At 40.4% G+C, this 23073-nt stretch overlaps 1 protein-coding gene, 2 long non-coding RNA genes and 1 other non-coding gene across 5 annotated transcripts in view; 2 read left to right on the top strand and 2 right to left on the bottom strand.

The window, feature by feature from the left end:
- LOC141570676 (uncharacterized) overlaps positions 1-13161 on the bottom strand; it is a 285839-nt gene extending 272678 nt beyond the window's left edge. Inside the window, exons 1-2 of the long non-coding RNA XR_012494975.1 lie at positions 12882-13161; positions 6750-6846 (exon numbers count right to left, since the gene is read on the bottom strand). This is a non-coding gene — a long non-coding RNA (uncharacterized LOC141570676). The remainder of the gene's footprint in view (positions 1-6749; positions 6847-12881) is intronic.
- A 99-nt stretch (positions 13162-13260) lies between these two features.
- Positions 13261-14786, top strand: LOC109445414 (uncharacterized). The gene is made up of 3 exons (XR_002137040.2): positions 13261-13733; positions 14192-14261; positions 14636-14786. It is a non-coding gene; the product is annotated as an uncharacterized LOC109445414 (long non-coding RNA).
- LOC141570915 (small nucleolar RNA SNORA13) lies at positions 13967-14101 on the top strand. The gene has a single exon (XR_012495357.1). It is a non-coding gene; the product is annotated as a small nucleolar RNA SNORA13 (small nucleolar RNA).
- Positions 14787-16343: 1557 nt separating the features above from the next.
- The window catches only part of EPB41L4A (erythrocyte membrane protein band 4.1 like 4A), a 235008-nt gene continuing 228278 nt past the window's right edge, over positions 16344-23073 (bottom strand). For both annotated transcript variants that reach the window (XM_019727789.2, XM_019727788.2), the window contains 3 exons: positions 21889-21999; positions 20816-20897; positions 16344-17003 (listed from right to left, as the gene is read on the bottom strand). In XM_019727789.2, the coding sequence (XP_019583348.2) occupies positions 16875-17003; positions 20816-20897; positions 21889-21999 (322 nt within the window). In that variant the 3' untranslated portion in view covers positions 16344-16874. The remainder of the gene's footprint in view (positions 17004-20815; positions 20898-21888; positions 22000-23073) is intronic.

Here is a 23073-nt window from a genome sequence, read left to right as displayed (position 1 = left end):
ACAAAGCTACTAGAAACTAGGTGAAGCAACTTAGGACCCAACGAGGTAAGGTGACCTGCTATTGACACGGCTATTTGGTGACAAAACCACATCTAAAATCCATCCATCCATGGCCCTGAAATTTCCGCTCATAGTTGTAGCTGGTTTATCTGTTTATTAAGCTGGTTTGCACAGGGTGCAAGCAGAAAGCAGCTTTATTCTTTCTTCCAACTGTCTCCTCAAACCTGCTCTGAACTCCTTTTCTACCCTTAAATGGAAACTTGGGAGGGTCCCATAGCTCTCTCTGTCCCTTTAACTGGCAACAATAGTCTTATTTGGTAATTTTTAAAGTCTCTTTGTTTACTAACAAAATTCCAAAATCTTATCTAATTTTAATTGGCTCCTCTGAGCTATCTTCCTAAGATGCCAGCAGGGGTACGGAGTCAGATTCTTCTACTTCTCCCTTTCTTGCTCCACCTCTGCCCATGATCACACACTGAATAAGCAGCAGTGACAGGATGTGAACCTAGAAAGCCCGGCTCTGTTTCCATCTCCCACTCGCTTCTCATCAGCTTCCACTCATGCCCTATTAATAGTCTCCTCCATCAGCCCGATTGCTGGCAGTCCAAACCTCCAGGCAACCCTGTTGGGAGAGGTCCCCTTTAAGGTAACCCCAGTTTGGGTTTAGGGGAAACACACCTCTGCCACACCCCTTCCGTGGTGATGGAGACTGTTCCCACCAAAGCCCTCTCTCTCCTTGGAGCTATTGCCAGGCATGGGTGGCTCCGGCCAGTCTCTGTTGGTGGGCATCACCGTTCTTGAGTCTCCCAAACTCAGGTTCTCCCAGCTGTTACCCTTGGGAGGGTAGGTATCTTGCAGCACACCGAAGACTCGCTCTCACAGTCTTCATCACCAACTCTTCAACTCCAACCCCAGAGGTGAGCAATGGGCCAATACAGGCAGAACTGGTTGCCAATCATGTAACACACCTGCTTAGGTAACCCCTTTAGGATTTGGAAATATTTGGCACCTATTGTGTTTATCCTGGCACGGGGGCTCTGACTATATAGTCAGAGACAATAGGAATAAAGGTCCCATTTAAAATCCTGGTACTGCCTTTGCTGACTAAAGACACTGAAAAGAAAAACCAACATGTATTAGGACCATTGGGATAAACTAATATTGAGAAACTTTCAAAGATGCCTTTTCTTAAACATTCGTTAGTTTAATAATGGATTAATAAAATAACCATAAACCTTTAGAATTGGAAGGACTTTTAAATTCCACTATCTATCGGTTGCTAAGATATTTCCAAGTTCTTCCCCATCCGTGCGTGGACACCCTAATTATGGAAAAATCACCATCTCTTGAAACAGTTTGTTCCCACCTGGGATTGCTTCCAACCATCAGAAAGTCATTATGTGAAACTCAAAACTGTCTCTTTAAGGTTTCCACACCCTTGGTCTTAATTTGATCCCTTGAGATCACACAGAACAAGTGTAATCCCTCTCTCACATGACAGAGCTCCAAATATGTGAAGCCAGTGTCACTCCATCCTCTGACTCTGCATTTTCTAATACCCTATTCTGTCAGCCCTTCCCTTTATAACACAGCTTCTATTGATCTTTTTTATTATTATTAGTTTCAGGTGTACAAAGCAACATAATAGTTAGACATTTATAACGCTCACAAAGTGATAACCCCCCCAAGCTACTACTCCTCTGACATCTTATATAGCTGTTACAATACCATTGACTATCTTTCTTATGCTATATTCCACCTCCCGTGACTATATATATATATTTTTTTTTCTTATAGTTGACATACAATATTATTCTACTTCAGCTTCAGTTTTACAGCACATTGGTCAGGCATCTATACAGCCTATGAAGTGACCCCCTTGAAAAGTCCAGTGCCCATCTGGCACCCTACCTAATCTTTACAAACCTGTTGATTATATTCCCCATTCTGTATTTCATATCCCCATGACTATTTGTGTCTACTAATTTGCTATTTCTAATCCCTTCACCTTCTCCCCCATCCCCTCCCCTCTCCCATCTAGCAACCAACAGGTTTTTTTTTCCATATCTCTGAGTCTATTTCTGTTTTGTTCACTCATTTATTCTGTTCTTTAGATTCCACACATAAGTGAGATCATATGGTATCTGTCTTTCTCAGTCTGACTTATTTCACTTAATACCCTCTAGGTCCATCCATGTTATTGCAAATGATAAGATTTCATTCAATGCTCTTGTTATCTTGCATGTTTCTTTTGTGAGTGGTCCCTGGCCTTCCTTCCTATGCCCCACCTGAGGTGTAGCACCTAGAATTGAAGAGAGGGGGGCTGAACCCATAGAAGAGGGGACATCTCTCTCCTTCACCAGACCACACCTTCTGACTAATGAAATCTAAGTGAACATTTACTCTGCTGACAGCCATGGTACACAGCTGGTTTATACTACAGTCACGGCCAACTACATTCCTTTAAGCCTTCCAGGCAGGCCACAGCTAAGATATGACCTACCCTGTGTACATGCTGTTGATTTCAGGACGCAAGTCATGGCCTTTACATATGTTCTCTTTAAAATCATTCTTCTAACACTTACCAGGTTCAACTAGCCTAAGATTTTAGAACTCTGATTGGACCATTTAATTTATTCTCTTTAATGTCATATCATCTCAAATTTTATGAGAGTGAATTCAACATCTTCATCCAAATCACCAAACATTCCTCCAATTGATACCAACCTATTAAACAGCACCACCTTGGTAGCTATGCAACTAATATCAATATGCACATTGACACATCTCAGTTCAGCCAGAGGCGTAATATGAGATCTTGCCAGATGCCTTGTTTAAACTCAGATTTCACCGTCCTCCACCCTTCCTAGGTCTGGAGGTCTGGACACCTTGTAAAAAAAGAAAGTTTGCTGCGATGGGCGTTGAAACGATTCTGACTTCTCATGAATAAGTGATGCTGCTTCTAAGGACTCATCCATCCTTTATTTGATAGAATATTACAGCACTGAGACCATGATCATTATTTTGGACCAGGATTTGTTGACCTCCCTCGCCCCTTTTTGAAAGTTTGAAGGATCAGAATCCTGAAACTTCTCCCATCTTTTAGGCCTTCTTGGGCTCTCCATGATTTCTCACTGATTCCTGACAGCGGTTCTGTGTGCTCAGTTTCAAGTTATCTCAGTATTCAGGGATTTCATTTATTCAGCTGAGAGACTTCACATCTCTAATGGAGCAGCTGGGAATTCTCTTCAGTGGCTAAAAACAAATATAACATTAATACAAGCAGAGTCCCTCATTAGAAACCCCAGTTTGGGGTTCTGTGCTCTTTGAGCTCTTCTGCGCCCCACTGGAGCACTTGTCTCCCAGGACATCCTCCAACACTGCTGCTCCTATAAAGAAAGACTCCTCCACCGGGAAAGAGCTATGTTACCGATATGGAAACAGATGTTTCTAAAAATACCCTTGGAAATGTATAGACATGAAACACATGCCACATATATTTAGTCATAAAAACAAAAAAAAATCATATTTTTATATAGCAACCATTTATTTGAAGATATGTGACTAAGCACTGCAATCAAGTCATACCTGACTTCACAAAAAATGAAGACAGATTTAGCTGTCTAACCCACAAAAGAAATGTCTATTTATAATTCAACCCCACTTGCTATGTATATTTCCTGGCAGACTGGCTCCTGACTAAAGCAGCAGCTTTATTTTCCTGATTGGCTTAGAACATGAAGTTCTGGGGCACAGGGAATCTTACCATTCAAAGACGTTTCATTCTTGTCTGGGCTGGAATACATAAGATGTTCTTTTGGGTTACTCCAAGTAACATATTAAAACATGTCCTTCCTATGCGACTTGACCAGATTTAAAAAAAAAAAAAAAAATCAACCTCTTCTCTGAAAAATTAGTATAAAACCAGGTTTAAAAAACACCTGGCGAGGTGGGGTGATTCTACTCAACTGTGGATATTCGATTGCTAACTTCATTCCAGTGAAAGTGTAACTGAATGTGCAACCTACAAACTATAGTGTGGGTTTTGTGCTTGGCTTGTACTGCCACCTGGTGGTTTCTTGCTGGTACTAACATCAGACAGTTAAGGAATTTCTTGAATTAACATTCATTTAACAGTCTCTGCAGTGTCACAGTCATTGATAAGTCAATACTTCCCGTAAGATCTTTTAAATGGGGGTGCAGAAGATATTTCACATAATACCCATATTCACCAAGTTCAGATGAACCACTTCTTATTCAAACACATCATTTATATATGAACACATTAAGCATAATGATTAGTAAATTCATAATGAAAAACCTGTAAGAAAAAAATTTAGGCCCAATCACACCCCAAAATAAGAACAAAATGAAAGAAAGAAAGGTCTCTCTAAACACAGACCTGCCTAGCTTTTAGTTAAAAAAAAAAAAAAATCCACATCTAACTATCAGAAAACCAAATTGGAAATTTAGGGGTCGAATAGTATTATTACAAATGAGTAGTGTTACAAAAACATTTTTCATAGAATTCCTTAAGGTATTAATACTTCTTGGTATGTTTTAGAATTCATGTTTCTCCTTTGTGAAACATCTCTTTCTGTGTTTGGTTCTACTGGGTTCTCAGTGCTCATATGGATTAACATGAATATTTTATTACTAAGGATTATGTTTGTTATAATTATATTTATTATAAGAATTTGGCCAATTGATACATGGAACTTCTCTTTAATTATTAAAACCAGAAAAGTGTAAAATTTCGCCAAATCAAGATCAATTATTTTCTTACTCCTTTCATTTATTTTTAATACAAATTTTATTTATTATTTTGAAAGGTAATGCTTTCTTATGGTTAAAAAGTAAGTCTCTCTATTATCTCATCATTTATTGCAACCACTTTCTTGCCATTTTCCAGAAACAGCCATTGATTTTAAGTTTAGGAAGCCCTTTCTACAATCAAATATTTTTACTTAACCTTTCTATCATTTGATTTTTTCCCCCACTTAATTCTTTAAACTACATAGGCCTTGTTTTGCTTTATACCAAGTAAAACTCTCCTCTTTCAATATAAGTTACTCTTGCAAGCAACATGTGTGGGGTAAGCCCTCCCTTCTCTGCTGATTTGGGAGGTTAAAATTTAACATATAATAAGAACTGTTAATGAATTATATCTTCCATTGCATTGATAGGTGGTGCCTGTGTCATTATCATATTGATTTAGTTATCTTATAAAGTTTGGTATGTTTTAATATTTAATATTAGACTATGTTTAATATTTAGTATTACAGAAGGAGTTAGTCCTCCATCTTTACTCTTCTTTTTCTAAATGGTTCTGGCTATTCTCATCATTTTCTTATTCCAAATGAACTTCAGAATAATTTTGTTAGGTTCCTAAAGAATTTGACCAAGTTGCTTTAAGGAAGAGACTTTGTGAGAATTACTCTAAATTATAAATTATTTGGGGAAGAGCAGTAGTCTTTACACAAATGTTATTAGAAAACTCAGGATTAGTGATAGGCCCTTCTGATCTTCTTAAACTGGGTGGTTTTTCAAGAACAAATTGATGAAGCAACTCAAATGTGCTTGCAATATGCCAGGAGAGATATGCAGAGAAGTCCCCCTAATTCAGAATAACTAAACATGCTGGATAAAATATTGTTCTAAATGCATGACTGATTTGGTTGAAAAACAGGGGAAGTCGTCAGGGGCCACAAATAAAGGATAGTATGAACCCAAAGCAAGTTCTAGAGCTGGCATTTACCTGGAACATCTACCATGTTTCCCTGAAAATAAGACCTAGCTGGACCTCGGCTTTAATGCGTCCTTTGGAGCAAAAATTAATATAAGACCCAGTCTTATTTTACTGTAATAGAAGACTGGGTCTTAATATAATATAATATATAATAAATATAATATAACATAATATAATACCAGGTCAATATAATATAATATAATATAATATAATATAATATAATATAATATAATATGGGGCCTTATATTAATTTTTGCTCCAAAAGACGCATTAGAGCTGATGATCCAGCTAGGTCTTATTTTCGGGAAAACACGGTACCTACCTCAGGTGCCTGAGAGCTTAGGCTCCAGAGGGCCGTATGGGAGTTAGGAGATAAAGCAGGAGGCCTGAGTGAGGTGGGAGGCAGGACTAATGACCCACGTACAAAGTTGTATGCCCTGAAAGGTAACATCGTCACAGTAAGTGAATGGGAGTGGGTATCACCCTACAGAGAAACAATAGAGATAATAAGCCTATATATTTTTATGAAGAAGGATAAAACAGGGAAGAAAAGTTTCCTTTGAAAATTAAGAACACCAGCCCTGTGTCATGTAGGATGGGGTACATCCTATCCTATGTGGGGCAGACACGACGGACTGACAGTGCTCCCAGGTCAGCGGTGCCCCGAGTCACCGCAATACCAAACAAATCCTTTCCAGAAGAACAGACCCAAATGGTTACCACAATTTAACTTCGAAAGAACATATGTTCACAGCTAAAAAAAATAATAATCACAAACCTATGAGAAAACCGACTAGTGACAGTGAGTTGAAACAGTTAGACTCTGCCAAGTTTTGACCCATAGAATATCAAATGAGTGTGTTTAATATATTTTGAGAAATAAGAGAGCGGACATAACAAAGGAACAAAAGATACTAGCACAAATAACCTACATCTCTGAAAAACAACCAAAGAGAAATCATAGAAAAATAATTTCTAATAATTAACGTTAGAAACTCACTGTTAGGATCTGGTTCAAGATGGCAACGTAAGAGACTCTTGGCCTCACCTCCTCCCATGATACTCCAAGTTTACAGATACACATGGAACGAGTCCATCTGAAAAAAATCCAAAATTACCTAAGTGACTTCTACACATTGGGAAAATGGGGATAAAATCACACATCAAAACAGGTAGGAGAGGCTGAGAAACAATCTCGCCATAAACCCCACGCCTGGTGAACCTAACAGACATTTATAGAACATTCCATCCAAAAGCAGAGAATACACGTGCTTCTCAAGCACACATGGAACATTCTCCATGTGAGATCATGTGCTAGGCTACAAAACCAGTCTTAACAAATTTAAGAAGGTTGGAATCATATCAAGCATCTTTTCCAACCATAAGATATGAAACGAGAAATCAATTACAAGAAGAAAACTGAAAAATTCACTTAATGTGTGGAGATTAAACAACATGCTACTGAACAACCAATGGTCAAGGAAGAAACCAAAAGATAACTCAAAAAAATCTTGAGACAAATGAAAATGGAAATGCAACACACCCACATTTATGCGATTCAGCAAAAAGTGTTGTAAGAGGGTAGTTCACAGCAATAAATACCTATATAAGAAATGAGAAAGATCTGAAATAAATAAAAAATGCAAACATAATCAGATAATATAGTTATGATAAAATATAGATATTTAATCTTTATCCTTGGTTTCTGGCAGAGCTCCTAAAACCCTTGGATTTCCTAAATGAAAGGAGCATCTTTTGTTATTCGTGACAAGCCCCTTTCAATCATATCTGAGTTTATGTCAATAAAGTGACTCTTGGTGGCCCCCTTGGTAGATTCAAGATGGGGCTGCTTGTCAGGGAAGCCAACCAGGTGATTAGAGAGTTGAAACTTTCAGCCCTACCCACCCCCTCCCTCCATCTCTGGGAAGGGAAGAGAAGCTAGAGATTTTGTTCAATTACCAATAGTCAATGATTTAATCACCTGTGTCTGTATAACGGAATGTCCATAAAAACTTGTAAACATTAAGGTTCAGAGGGCTTCTGGGCTGGTTAACATATCCAACTGCTGGGAGGGTGGCAAGCCCACAGAAGGCATAGAATCTCTGTGGCCAACGCCCACCTCATACCTTGCCCTATGCATCTCTTCCATTTGGTTGGTCCTGAGTTGCACCCTCTGTAGTAAACTGGTAGTAGTAACTAAAATGTTCTCCTGAGTTTTGTAAGTCATTTTAGTGAATTATCAAACCTGAGCGTGGGGAGAGGGTCATGAGAACGCCCAAATTTGTAGTCAGCTGGTAGAAGTCTGGGTAGCGTGGGCACCCCATTGTAGCTGGCAAATGAAATGGAAGACAGACTTGTGGGACTGAGTCCTTAACTTGCGGGGTCTGAAGATAACTCCAGGAATTAGTGTCAGAATTGAATTATTGGACACCCAGTTCATGTTAAAGAATCAGAGAATTGGTTGGTGTGAGAGGGAAAAACTGACAATAATGAACAACTTTCAGCCAACAACTTTAAAAACATGGTGGAAATGGACACATTCTTAGGAAAGATGACTTACCAAAACTAACTGAAGAAAACATCTGAATGAAAGAAATGGAATCAGTAGTTTAAAATCCTCTGTGGGGACAGAGGAGTGCAGTTTCCAGGCTTTCAGCCTCACGCAGAAAGGTGCTGGCTCAGGTAGTAAATGGCCATCAACTGTGATCAGATGGCCATCAGCTGTGGCTAGTTGGCCATCAGCTGTAACCAGTGATATATAACTGCCATGGGTACGCTAGCAGCGGATGGTGGCTGAGCTAGCAAGCAGGGATTGCAGTTAGCACGGCGGATTGTAGCTAGCAAGTGGGGTTGGTTGGCAGAGAAGCAGACCGCAGGTTGCAGATCGTGTGGCTCCTGCTTCCTGTGTTTCCAATCCAGCCACCAGTGAGAATATGGTGTTATGACTCCCCTAACTATGGCTCCATGGGTGTTCCTTTTTGGCTTCACAATATCCTGCATTCTTATGCGGGGAGCGGGACCAGAGACCCCGCATAACACCCTGCATGACACCCTCCCACAAAGAAAGTACTAGACCCAGATAGTTTTAAAAGTGAAGTTTATTTTAAAAGTGAAAAAAAAACACAAATTTTTTTGACATTATATTAAATTTTTCAGAGAAGAGAAATAGAGGAAAAGCTCTCCAACTAATTTCACCAAGCCAGTACAGGCATATACCACAGACCATTTTCCTGATTAATGTTTTCCAGTAAATTACCTCTTGTATTTAACATCCAACATCATACAATACATATATCTCTCAAAACAACATTTCAACTGGTATTTATGTAGGAAAATTATGTTTAGGTCCCCAAAACTCACTACAACATTTTTACCAATAACAACAACCAGGAAAAAAAACAAAAACAAACAGGTGTGGGGAATGCCTTAGAATGCATTAGAAACACAATTAGTAAAACGTCCGCATCATGCGTCAGCAAATCAAAAAGTGTACTGAATATCAATGATGGGGATTTTCCACACAAATGCTACTGGTGATAAAACAAACATTAAAGTATCATCCACAGTGTGAATCATTCTCTGACACATTTCCACAGTGCCTTTCACATTTCATATTGCCCTTTTTTTTTCTCCAGTTTTGTAGAATGAGAACCAAAAACATTGAGAAAGTGTTAAAGAACTTAGTGGAGAAGGCAGCAAAGCAAGCAGAAAAGAAATAACAATGAAAGAGAATATGTTACTGCTAACAAAGCAACTATTTGTTAAGAACTATATTGACTGGTAATCAGGAAGCAAGGTTTTGAATATTTACAGCCTCAACTGATAGTTTGTTATTTAATAAAGGTTTGTTTACTATAATTTAGTTATATTTTATGAAATTGGGTTGGGTTAACAAGTAACTCATTGTAATTTTACCACTTAAAATAAAGGGAAATAGTCTCCCAGTTAATGTTTTTGCACAGAACATGTGATTTTCAGAAACGAACTACTAGTGTTAAGTAGATATCTTTACAATTTTCACCTCAAAACTATGAAAGATGATATGAGAAAGATAACCACAGTCCCCTCTGATCCATAAACATAAGTGCAATAATTCCAAACAAAAATATTTTTCAATGACAAGTTTGGTTTCTTCCAGAAATGTAAGATTGGTTCAACATTAGAAAATGTATTAATGCTATCACCTCCTTAATAAATTACAAGAAAAACCCTATGCTTATTTCAATAAAGGCAGAAAAGACATTTAATAAAAGTCAACATAGATTTATGATTAAAAAAAACCTAGAAACATAAATAGAAAGAAACCTAACCCAATAAACAAACAACAGAAAAGGCAAAAGAATACCATTTGCATCATACACACATGCTAAAAGTTTAAGAGCATTCCTTTGAAGTCATGAACAAGACACGATGTCTCCCACTCTATTCAGCAGTGTTCTAGAGGTCCTAGCCTGGCCTCTCACACACAGGGACACGCGTAAGAGGTGTAAAAATTACAAAGGAAGAAAGAAAGCTTCTACAGATGATATGATTGTTTAGGGAGAAAACCTCCCCAAATCTACAAATTATAAAAGGTATTAAAGTTATTTAATATCAGTTGGTTATTAAATTGGGTCCTTGGCACCCACCAAAAACAAAAGTCAACCCCATGTGGATTAAGTACTTAAACTGAAATGTTCACAGCTTATCTACAAAATCTCACATATGGTCCTGCTGACAATATTAGTGGGAGAAGGAGGAGGGTAAGAAAACACCTCACTTCTCACTCTCCATCCTTTATAGAGTGTATTAGTTTTCTCTTGCTGCCATAACAAATTAACACAAACCTAGTGGCTTAAAATAACACAAGTCTATTATCACAGCTCTGTAGGTGTGAAGTCTGTCATGGGTCTCACTGGGCTAAAACCAAGGCATCAAAAGGACTGTGTTCTTTCTGGAGACTCTAAGGGAAAATCTGCTTCTATGCTCATTCAGGTGGTTGGCAGGATCCAGTTCCACGCATTTGTAGAAATGAAATCCCTGTTTCCTTGCTGCCTGTCCCTGAGGGACATTCCCAGCTTCCAGAGGAGGCTGTCAGTACGCAAAGATCTTCTTCCTCCATCTTCGAAGCTAGCAAGGAAGATTGGGTCCCTCTCCTGCCTCCTCTTCTGCCACGCCTCTAAGTATCCTGACTTCCTTAGCGATTTTATCTTCTAATATCACGGTCCCTAACATTAATCACATCTCTGATGCACCTTTTACTATGTAATGAAACATATTCACAGGTTCCAGGGATTAGATATGGACATCTTTGGGAGACCATCTGCCTACCACACAGGGAAACATGTTTGCACTAATACAGTACGTAGCTTGTACATAACGCCGCAGCCCCAGACTGCAAGGGTGGAGGGGAGACTAGGTGGAAGACAGCCCCTTTTTTCTCGTGTCCTTTCTGCTTGCCTTTGCTTAATTATTGGGTTTTCCTTACCAGGATGTGTGAGGTTCACGCAGATAGGAAAATTGAAGAATTTAGAATTGATTTCCAGGAAAATGAAGAATTTAGAAATGATTTCCTGACACCAACACTAATCCAATAATTGAAACAAATGTCACCCCTGTATCTACTCCTGAATCACCCAGAGTTTAGGAAAGCTACATAAAGGGGAGAATAGAAAAGAGGAAGGTGGGAATTCAAAGGAAAATAACAGCATATGCCCCCTTCCTTAAGAACTCAATCCAAGAAATTTGCATATCTGGGTGGCAGTGAAGGAGAGGAAAAGCCTCGCTCATGTGGAGTCATTTATTGGATATCACTATGTACTGCGCAGCGCTAGATGATTCCACAAACTTTTCTTAATTTTTTTAAACTAACCTATGTGGTTCATGGGTGTAGTTATTGTGCCGTAAAGGGGGAAACGTGGGCTCAGAGAGGTGGTTTTTTACCTAAGGGAACAGTGTCAGAGATGGATTTAATTAAACCTAGGTCTGCTGGCTGCTCCAGCCTAAGGAAATTTCCTCTCCCTGATTTTCCCTAGCAAGAAGACAAAATGAACGTTCGTTATAATCCCACACTATATCCTTCAGTGTCTGTAAATGACACTCTTGGGGGTGTCATCCTCCTTCCCCAAACTTTGTCTCCCCTAGATGTTAAAGTGACTTCCTAATGAAGGTCTTAGAGTTCTTTACCTTCCTGTGATCATTATACAGTTACTTCTTCTGTAGGGACATTGTGCCTATTGTCCCCAGGTTGATGTTATTATTATTCAGGCTAGCCCTTGTGTGCTGACCACTGGACTACGAGCTTGAATTTTCTTTTCCTTATTTCCTCTTTTTTTTTTTTTAGCGGTAAGCTTCAAAGAAACAAAGAAAAGTGCTGGGATGTGGTCTTTGGATGAGTCTCTGCCAGGACTTAGAGGAGCAAGGACAGCTCGTTGTTAACCTATGTTAACTGCCTCACTGCAGTCTCTAGCCCTTCAGTGAATTACGAATTACGGTTATCAGCAAAAAGCCAATAACAATCTCTGCATTCTTTCTGCGGTAATAATTAACCAATTCTAAAATCTCAACATAAAATCCCAACTCCTTACCACAAGTACAAAGCCCCGTCTGATTTGCCCCTGCGTGTCTCTTCTGCTGCATTTTCGGTCACTCTTCACTCCTCTGGCTGCTCTCAACACATTGGTCAGGCCTGCTTTTTAGCACTTGAATTGTGACTAATCTGAATGAAATGTGCTGGAAGTATAAAATATACACCAGACTTCTAAGAGTTAGGAGGAATAAAAGAATGCAAAATATCATTAATCATTTTACACTGATTATATGTTGAAATGATAAAATTTAGCACGTGTTGAGTGACTTAATTTCTTTCTTTTACTCTTTTTGAAAGGACATTTCAAAAAATTTAAATTATATTCGTGGTTCGCACTATCTATCTACAGGACTGCACTGCTCTATCAGGTTACCCTCTTTTGTTTCATTCTTGGCGCTTACACTATCTGGACTCAGTGCCCATGTGTTACCCGTTTAGTGTCTTTCTCGCCCAACTAGAGTGTCAGACAGTATCCTTGTCTGTTTCATTCATACCTGATTCCCAGGCATTGCGGACAGAGCCCGAAGCATGTAAGTAGTCAATAAATATTTTTGAATGAATGACCTTACTCTTCCTCAGCTGGAGACTGTGAGCTCCGTCTGTCCTCCCCAGAACACGAGGTCTCAAGTCCTTTGGGTTACACGCGCAGCTCAGCCTTGACATTGGGAGGAGGGGTGGTTGGAGATCCACATAGGATGGATAAAACCTCCTTTACCGCCGAAAGACCTGGGGACACAAAGGAAAGGGGGCAAAGGGGCGTAACCTCCCTCCTCGGTCCTCTTCCGCTTTAGCCCCACCGCCAATCACTGGGCACTTCGCCCTCCCGCCACACGGCGGCGTCTCCCGAGCGCGGTGGCCGATGGTACAGCCCGTTCTCCCCGCGGCCTGCGGACAGTGGGTTCTCCCAGTGATAGAAAAGCATTGTGGGAGGGTCGCGCGGCCTTTCTTACCTCCGCGCTCCCGCCGCGATGTACAGTTCCGGGGGTTCCGGGATGACGGGCGGCTTGGAGGGCGGCCGCGTGGCTTCCGTCGGTCTTGGCGCAGGACATGGTCGCGCGGCCGCCCTGAGCCTGGTGACGTGCCCGCTGCGGCCCGGGGGTCCGAGGTCCCTGGGTGAACGCGTGGAGCGCGGCGGCCTGGCCTGACCTCGTCCAGGGCGTCCGTGGTACCTCAGGAGGCCCCGAAGCGGCCCGCAGTCTGCGTTCCCACGCCAGGAATTGGGGCGATCGGTTTGAGTGCATTTAAGTTTATTGGTCATCGACCGAATGCCAAGAAGCTTTTAATATAAGGATTTCTTTCGTGTGAAGGGAAAAGCCTGACTTATAACTACCCGTGTGCCTACCCTGCAGCAGCGTGAAATAAAGTGCCATTTAAGATTTAGATCCTGACAGCTCTTCAAGGTGCAGAACTTGGCAGGTGAGTTTTCATATAGTGCAAACAATACGAGTTGCATTGAAGTTTTAAGATTTCAACCATTTAAAACATGTTGTGTGTCAGTTTTCATTACCTTGTCGCATTTTCAATTGGAAAAAAATCTAGAGCTGGGATTAATACATTCCCCTTCCAGCTCTAATCGAGAGAACCGTTCGTCTGCCAGTTGATGTAGGCTTCGTGCTATAGACACAGTAGTTCTTACACAATCTCCATGTCGCCTTTGTGTTGCCCATTCACTTTTGGAAACTAGTGAATGTGGTGTCAAAAAAGGCGCAAACTAAAACACTTTGCAGCCCTTTCCTGCCCTTGAAGTTGTTATCTTTGGTGTAGGAGCTGCAGAAGTAACAGCTTGTGCTTTTTACATTAATCTGCACGTGGGATCTTGTGTCAGCCGAGGTTGTGTATAGTTTCTCTCAACGACTTAACTAATTTTTGTTCAGGTGAAAGATGGATGCTTGAAGCAGATGGATGCTGCTAGCTGAACACCTGGGAGCACGAAGGTGACCTAAGGTAGGGCGATGTTATTGAAGTTCTGTCTAAAAGCAGTTATTTCTGGGGTGCCTTCTCTGGTGGGTATTATTTTAAAGTAGGTATTAATGGATCATTAGTGCTGCTACATCTGTGATTAACAAAGTGAAGTTTACAGCAAATGGATAGCGTGTTCCAGCTTATTTTTGAAATCTTAGGATGGTTCTATGTGGAGTAGCTTAATTTAAAAACCACTTGCCATCTCAGGAGGCACTTATGTTGACATTTAAATCTGAGTTCAGAAACGCAAAACTTAATGCAATGCAGAAGTGTGTGTGGAGTTTACTATGCAGTTCTTAAGGTGTACGATACATGTAAGTACTTGCTTGTCAGATTGCGTGTTTTTTTCCTTTTAGGATGTCCTTGGTGAAGAATTTGAAAACTTGATCTTCACACAAGTTGCTTGGATCATTCAAAATGTTCAGGAGTCTGAGTATTGAAACTCCGTTTGGACAGTCCGTAAAGATAATTTAAAACCGTGGGTCTATGAATAAATACTTAAATATGCTTCTTGGCGGTTTGTGTGTTGTGTCTGCCAGACGATAGCATTCTTTCCATGAGAGATCAAAGGAAGGGTTTCTTCCTCCTCACCCAGCAACTTCAAAATTGTTAAATCGCAGCAGTTAAGTTTAATATTCAGTGCTATCAGTCACTGATAGGCTTATGAAATACAGGCTTGTGCTAAGCCCAAAGAGAAATATGTTTTCTTCCAGTGCCTCATGATGAACTCAATTAGACTATTTGTTTCTAGGTCATGGATGTCATTTTACGTTGTCACTGCTTTTTTTTTGCATACCTCCAGCCTTCACTTTGCAAAGAAAGATAATGTGTTCAGGCATTGAAAAAATTTATTGAAAGCACTGAACTAGGAGCTGGGGACACAGTGGTGAGCAAAATAGTTCCCCCCTTTGGAATCTTACATGTGAATGGAGGAAATGTCATCACAAATGTAAAATTTTGTGAAACAAATCCTATGCAAGATAGAGTCTGAGCAAGTCAGAAACCTGAGAAAGCAGAGTTGAGACCAAGGGTGTCATTTCTACAAGCCGACATTGGGCGAGTGGCATGTGCAAAGGCCTTGAGCTAGAAAATGGTATGACCCTAAGTCCAGATTTGTGACGGCTGTAGCTGCTTTCACTCTAATGCCCTGATTTAGACCAAGAGTTTGCTTAATGAGGCATGGTAGGAGGCCATTAAGGAAGCTGGGAGTCTTAAAAATTGAGGCTGAACAGGTAAGATGTCAGACCACGTAGAGCTATATTTAAAACAAGGAGAAATCTGATCACATCTGCAAGAAAATGAGTACAAGTGGGCCAATTGGAGGCAACTAATTGTCTAGGCAAGACATGACTACCTTGGATCAATGTAAAATTAGTAAAGGGATAATTAAGCTATAGAGGGCAAAGCTGACAGGACTTGGTAATAGGAGAGGGATCCAAAATGATGTTAGGTGTGTAGACCTGCACATAAGCGTAATGTCCCTAAATCCAGCTGGGGAGCAGCATTTTAAACTAATTGGTCTCTTGGTAGAACACTAGTCTAGTCCAAGCTAAGTATGTGGGCATTAAAGAGCAACCTGCTGCAGAGAAGAGGGCCAAAGTCTGAGGTTTGAGAAACTAGTACCTAGTGAGGTGTAGGCTAGGATAAACTGCAAAGGAGGATGAGGATGACAGAAATTACATGGGAAGCACAACATTAAAGAAGCACGAAATGTTGCGAGGCAGCCTAAAAGTTAGCCTTGGGCCTTGTGATTTGGTGACGTGAAGGTGATTGTAGTGAGGTCTGCTTTCCTGGAGCCCTGGAGGAGATCATATTAGAGATGAATTGAGGACACTGGCTACAGATAATCTTTTCAAGAAACTTGGAATAGGAGAGTGATGGTAGCTGGGGAAGGATTTGTGCTTGTAAGTCAGAGAGGAAAGGTCTGAAATAGTCCTTGGGGGGCAGAGAGCCAGGCAGGCTGGAGGGACCATTTGAGGTTGAGGGTGGTATGAATTGATAAGGTGAGGTCAACCGAAATCCACACATAACCTTTTTTCTGACAAAAGACAAGGACACTAGAAATTAAAAGCAACACTTTCAAATGAAAAGCTTTTTACATTTGTAAATAACCAGTGGAACTTAATGCCACAAAATACAGTATTACAAAGAACATTTATATTAATATCTGCAGTCTGAAAGTGATGTGACCTCAGCCCTCGTGCGTCTGTGCACAGGCTGAGACCCACCTAGAGTTGGGAAGAACATTTGCATCCCCCTTGGTATATTGCACAGCTAGCCAGCTGCAGTCCAGGGTTCCAGAACTGATCAGAAGCATCTGGTTTTGGTTGTAGACACTAGATCCTCAGTTTCCAGGAAGAAAAATAATGGCATCGAGTGAATGAATTTTTACAAGACAACTATCCTTCCAGTTACCAAATAAAAAGTCCCTTCAGCACAAATATGCCGTAGTTAAACCTTTAAAAGAAGCAACAGACTTGATCATTTTTCTTCTGAAGAAACACTTGAAGGTCCAAGATACTTTAATAATTCACAGTTTCAAAGTAGGTGGCACACAACACCCTTCCCACCCCCAGCCCAAGCCCTTCACTGGGATCAAGTCTCTATTTTGAGGCGTGAAGCTTGGATGGTTTTTATTGTTTTTGCTGTATGTTTTCCAGCCAGATTGCTTGTAGATGTCTGAGATTTTTCTTCAATCAGGCTATCTTTAGACCCATTTCTTCTCTAGAAGAAAATATTTGAGAAAAAGTAAGATGCAGAGAAGAACATACAGCCAAGTCAGTTTTATTTATCAAATTAAGATTGTCTTACACTTAAGACATCAAGTTACAAAATTACTTAAGAAATGTCCTTATCAAAAGCTGTTCAAATAGTCCCTCTATTTAAATATTTAACTATGATAAACAATATGAAGATTGTTTAAATTTTAAATATAAAATTGATTCCAACAGTGAACACACATAGAAATTTTATTCATGAAGATTAGGCATAAATATCCATTCTCCCAGTTGTCATTTTCTTTGTAGTCATGCCTAAACCAGGCTCTCAGGCCTCCCGCTTTCCAAGGAGAGGCAGAAAGGTGAAAAGAATAGGGTTGTGGATAATTTATAATCTTCCCTGATTATATTTTCAGTAGTCACAGAATGAAGCCCCCATCAGTTGGGCTAGAGCTCCCTGTCAGCTGGGGTGGGGCCCCATCATGGAGAAATGAGAGCTGAGCTACCAGAGCCCGGGCCCCACAGCCAGGACTTCTGGAACTGGGTCATGTCCATCTCCCAGCCGCCCCAGGTGGAGGCCCTGTGAAGCACATTAACAGTGACTTACACAGCCTTCTCCACTTAACCTTCCTGCTCTTACCTCCTACAAATAGTCTAACCTGTCAGATCAGGCTAAGCAGATTTACTTCCTCCAAAGTAGATCCCCACACAAAATGAGCTACATTGTCCACAATTCTATTTTGAGATTTGGGCTAAAAATAAATCACCCTTTAAGAAGTTACCGTTCATCTGTTCCTACGGCTGGCTTAATTTGTTTTACTGACATTCAAAGAAGCACTGATGGAACAATTCTAAGCATAGGGAGTATGAATCAAGATAACTTTGGAACGTGAGACATCTGTCTGGGATGGAAGATTTCTAAACCACCAGAGAGGTAGGAGGACACCAGTGCGTGTGAGTCAGCACTGGCGAAGAGAGAAATAATGTATCAGAAGTATCGCCAGTAAGGATCTGGGAGGTTATTTGAAACAAACATTACACCTTCTCTTGAGTTTGTCTAGGACTGACTGTCCCCTCTGCCTGCGAACCTTAAGGATATAAGTGAATCAAAGTCCCTAGTCCACCCCACTTGAACCAGCCTTCTGCATGAAAAGGCAAGGTGAGGTAGAGGTGGGCCAGGCCATGGCCAGAACTCGGGCACTGTGGTATAACAGGAAATGCAATTTTCCTGTTTCCATGTGTTACTCGACTCCCTTTTCCAAATGGCAACTGGATCAGTGGTTTCCTTTTGGCGCTTAGAATAAAATCCAAACTCTTCCCATGCATGGCATCTATGGCCCTGAGTTATCTGTCCTCCTTACTACGCTCAGACCACACTGGTCTTTCAGCTCCTCTAACACCCAGGCCCTGTCTGGCCTCTGCAATTTTCCCCATGCTTTCCCCTCTGCTTAAGTCAGCCTTCCACCCACTCTCACTGGCTGGTTCCTTCTCACCTGCAAAGTTTCAGCTTTATATGTCACTTTCTAAGATGGCCTCTGACCACCCTATTTACCAAAGAATGGTCCCCTGTTGATTTTCTAACTCTGACCTAATTTTTTATATTGTTTTGCCTGCCACTTTCATGTGTTGTGTGTCTAGGGCAGGAGTCAGCAAACATTTTGCTTAAAGGGCCGGATTGTGGACTACCTCCTCCTGTCCGTCACATACCCCTTTTTTAAAAAACTCTAAAAATGTAAAAACCATTATTAGCTCCTGACTATACAGAAACTCGCAGCAGACTAGATTTAGTCCACAGGCTGTCGTGTGCGGACTTGCCCAGACCAATGCCTGTCACTCCTTAGATGTGCTCCTTAGCTATTTGTCGAGTTCAGAATCAAAGGTCTCCCAGCGACAAGCCTGGAGTTAGTGCCATTGATCAGATGATGTATGTTAGCTGTTCTTGTATATGGCAAAGTGAAAGTTATTCTTTCAACATTTAATGTGAATAATTGAAGTTTTATGAGATTCCTAAGTGATGGTGATTAATTAGGGAGTAATTGGAAAAGCAAAAATACAATAAAGTAAAATTCCTAATTATATTAAAACCACCTTAAATTTAATAGCGGGGAAAAAAAAATTCTGGAAAGATAACTGCTTATTAATCCTCACAGTAACACTAAGAGGTAGGTCATTATCTACATTGCATAGAAATTGAGGCTTAGAAGTTCAATACTTTGCTCAAAGTAACGGAAGCAGTATGTGGAGACAAGCAGAAATAATGTAGGGCAGTCTCAATGCAAAGCCCTAACTACTAATATGAATACTATTGACTGGAAACAAATTGTCTGTTTAGACAACCTATTAGCTCTCCCAGATTTATGAACATGCAGAGTGCAGTGGAAGTTGGGGTTCACCACCCTGATCTTCCTTCCTGACAGGCATTCATTCCCCTAGCTGCTGAGAGGGATGGCTGCTACACCACTCAAAACTGAGCCCCTCTGCAGGAACTGCCCTCAGCTGAAGGAAGCCCCCTTGCCCAATCATGCCTCTTGCGGGGGGGCACCCTTTATCCAATGACTGCAGCCTCGTGAGTGTAAGTATGTAAAGCCCAACCCCGGTGACTCCAGGTGGGATGAGTCAGAAGGGCCATCTCAGCTCCAGAGCTCCCAGTGGAGGCTGGATGCCTCTTACTGGGACTATACTCCACAGTTCAACCCTTGGCTCTACCCGAACCCCTTCATTCCCCAACACGTGTGTTCATCCTAAAAGTGCTTTCCAATAATCAACTTCCTCCATGCAAATCTCCATCTCAGAATCTGTTTCTAGGGAACCTACCCTAAATTAGCACAGGCTTTTTCTGTCCTTGCTCAAGTCATTGGCAAAAACGAGTCAGGACAGAGGGCAGCACAGAATGGATTCTTAGGCTGTCCATGAACTCCTAGAATTTATATACAAAACTGTATATGTGCTTAGATGTATTTTTATGGGAGAGAGATAGTAATTTTAATTGGCTTTTCAAAGGGGTCGACAAGACTGAAAACCACAGCACTGCAAACAACAGGCTAACTCTGATCCATTGAAAACATTAACTTGATCCACTATAAACATCAACTTCGTTTTGACAGCAGTTGTTTAACAAGACATAAATCTATCCAATGATCTTATACAGCCTACATTTTTTTCTTTTTAAAAGAATACACCATGAGAAGTGCTATCAAATGCCTTGCTGAAATACTTGCGACAGTGCTCCCCTGATAATATCCATCTAATTCAGGTGAGCGTTAAATTGATTTTGTTACGGCAACTAGATGTCTGCCCATGTCCTTGAATTCCCTCTTAACCAGATTTTTAGAACATTTCCACAACAACAGTAATTCTCTTTGAGGGAGAAGACAGAAGTAAAACAGGATTTGAGTAATTCTGCCTGCCATCAGTTAACAATAGAAGGTCTGCCCCCTGTGAACCTGCCACTTTCTCCTTGTTTCTCTGGCTCAAAAAAATATCTGAAAGTATTTGTTTTAAATTAGTGAAGGCATTGTTTGTTTATTCTGGCTCCAAACCATCTTATGATCTCTGTTATCCTTGGCTTTTCCCCAAGCCTCAGATCACTTCAGACCTTGCACTATCTCTAGCTCTCACTGCTAACATAACTCGTCCCAGGTCATGCCCTGTCTTGGTCATGCAACCCTCCTCTTTCCTTCTCCTTCCATGTTTTGTACAAGTTCTTTTAAAATGGAGAGCCTCAGAGTAAAGTTAAGGATTCATTTCTCTACCTCCCAAAAGAACTTCCAGAAAAGTGTCATCAGTCAAACACCTTCTTAAAACTCGACTATTACCAACCTGATGAACGGTGGAGCCGCCAGAGCCCTGAGCATCTGAAGAACGGGTCACGGGCAGGGGAGGTACAAGATCCGTTTTTGAACTGCAGAGAGTGAGTTTTAAAATTCAATTTGAGAATCACAATTTGAGCTGGAAGAGGGCGACAGCATGGAAAGCACGTCTTATATATTTTGTGTTCCTAATAGTGCCCACCACAGGGCTTTCCACAGAAATACTTTTAACAAGTGTTTTTGAATTAAGTCGGATAGGTTCAGTAATTTGCCCTAAATTAGAGCAAATAAATAGAAGAACCAAGAATAAAACCCAGGTATGGTTCCCATATGCTTTTCTTACTGTAATATGTTGTATAAATGGCTGTTGGATTTGTTTCTGAAGAAACATTTATTGGCCATTTATGCTTTTTTATAAATCTATGGAACTATAGATAGCCATTACCTACCTTTTACAAACCAAAAAAATAAACAAAACCTGACCCATATTTCTCTCCACTGGGCTAGGCTGTCTCCCAAGTTATTAATGTTTATCAAAGTTTGAGCCTTAATTCAGAGTTTAATATTTAACGTTCGTACACAGCAATACAAAGCACATGAACTTCTAAGATTATAGTACTTTTACAAATGGATGACGAATTATTTCATTAACATATTATTTAAAATATAGTATCTATAGTGTCAAACAAGATAAGGTCAGTTTCCTCACAAGTAAAAATAACACAAAGATGCAAACTACTGTAATATGCTATTATGCAAGCTTCTCTCCAATATGGCTGCATCATTCACAATAGAATAGCTCATGTACTTTTTTCTTCTACACGTTTCAGTGCAGAGCCCAGAAGTGCCACGACTCAGACTAAGTATGGTCTAGATCTGCGCTATCCAATATGGTAGCCACACATGGCTACTTCAATTTAAATTAATTAAAGTTAATAGTATTCAATTTTTAGCTTCTTGGTCACACTAGCTACACTTCCAATATTTAATAACCACAGATATTTCCATCATTGGAGGAAGTTCTATTGGATTGTATGGTTCTGAAGCCATGAGGGTGATGATGTACTCAGGTTTGGTACTTACTTCACTTCTGAGAGAACAGATCGCTCTCCATCTGAACACTGGGACCGGCGATACTGGCGGTAACTTCGCGGCGAATGAGAATGCCTGATGCGGATTGGGTCACCTTGAGTCCTGAACAACCATAAGTCAGAACAGGATAATTATTTAATATTGATTCCACAGGGACTAATAATGACTTTGAGAGCTTTAAAAAGAACTTGACCCCTCTGGGTTTGGAAATCCTATGTGGCTTAAATTTCACAAGTTAACAATAGAGAAGTGCTCCTTCGACCATACATGAAAATGAAACTCTCTATAGTATTTGTGTGTGTGTGTGTTGTTGTTGTGGTTTGTTTGTTTTAAACTTTATTTATTTTAATTGTGTTTTTCCAGGATCTAATCAGCTCCAAGTCAAGTAGTTGGTTCAGTCTAGTTGTGGAGGGTGCAGCTCACAGTGGCCCATGTGGGGATCGAACCGGCCACCTTGTTGTTAAGAGCACAGCACTCTAACCAACTGAGCTAACTGGCCGCCCTCTATGTATATTTTTAAACCACTAAATTGTAATGAAATTATTCCCTACAGTTGAATTCTTTCCAGTGGAGTGAAAGAAAAAAATCCACAATGCAGACAAAATGGCATTCCTACCAGAAAAAGTTGGTCATTGTCCTAGCTACTAACTAGCCTGTCATTGAGAAGTCCATCTTCGGCCTAAAGATGAGAGGGTTGGGGGTGAAGGTTGGGAGGATGTATACCACCCTGCAACATGACCAGAGTGGGAAGGAAGTATGAGTTACAGAAGGGAAACAAAGCAGCTCCTACTTCTCTTAACCAATCATAGCACAGCAGAAAACAGAGTACACAGGTCATCTTCTACTGCATCCTACACTGAGTGGTGATTAGGAATCCCTATGCTTTCAGGAAGCATGTTCAATGTGCTAGTTCTGTGATAGGGATTGGGTTGGGCTTTATGACAGGGTTTTGTGGTCCACGTAATTCTCTTGGTGCTAAATAACGACTAAAATGAAACTTTATTACCAAGCAATAAATAACTAAAAAAAAAAACAATTGTATTTTAAAACTAACATCAATCATTAAAAGCCCCTTTGTAACTACCATATACAAATAGACAGTTAATAGGAGATAACAGTGATTGTAGCACAGGAGAATGATTAGCTTTAATACACCCTTTTAAAGCTTCTTTCCCT

The sequence above is a fragment of the Rhinolophus sinicus genome, linkage group LG03 (genome assembly GCF_036562045.2).
Source record: "Rhinolophus sinicus isolate RSC01 linkage group LG03, ASM3656204v1, whole genome shotgun sequence".
Lineage (NCBI taxonomy): Eukaryota > Metazoa > Chordata > Mammalia > Chiroptera > Rhinolophidae > Rhinolophus > Rhinolophus sinicus.
This window is presented reverse-complemented; position numbering and strand designations above follow the sequence as displayed.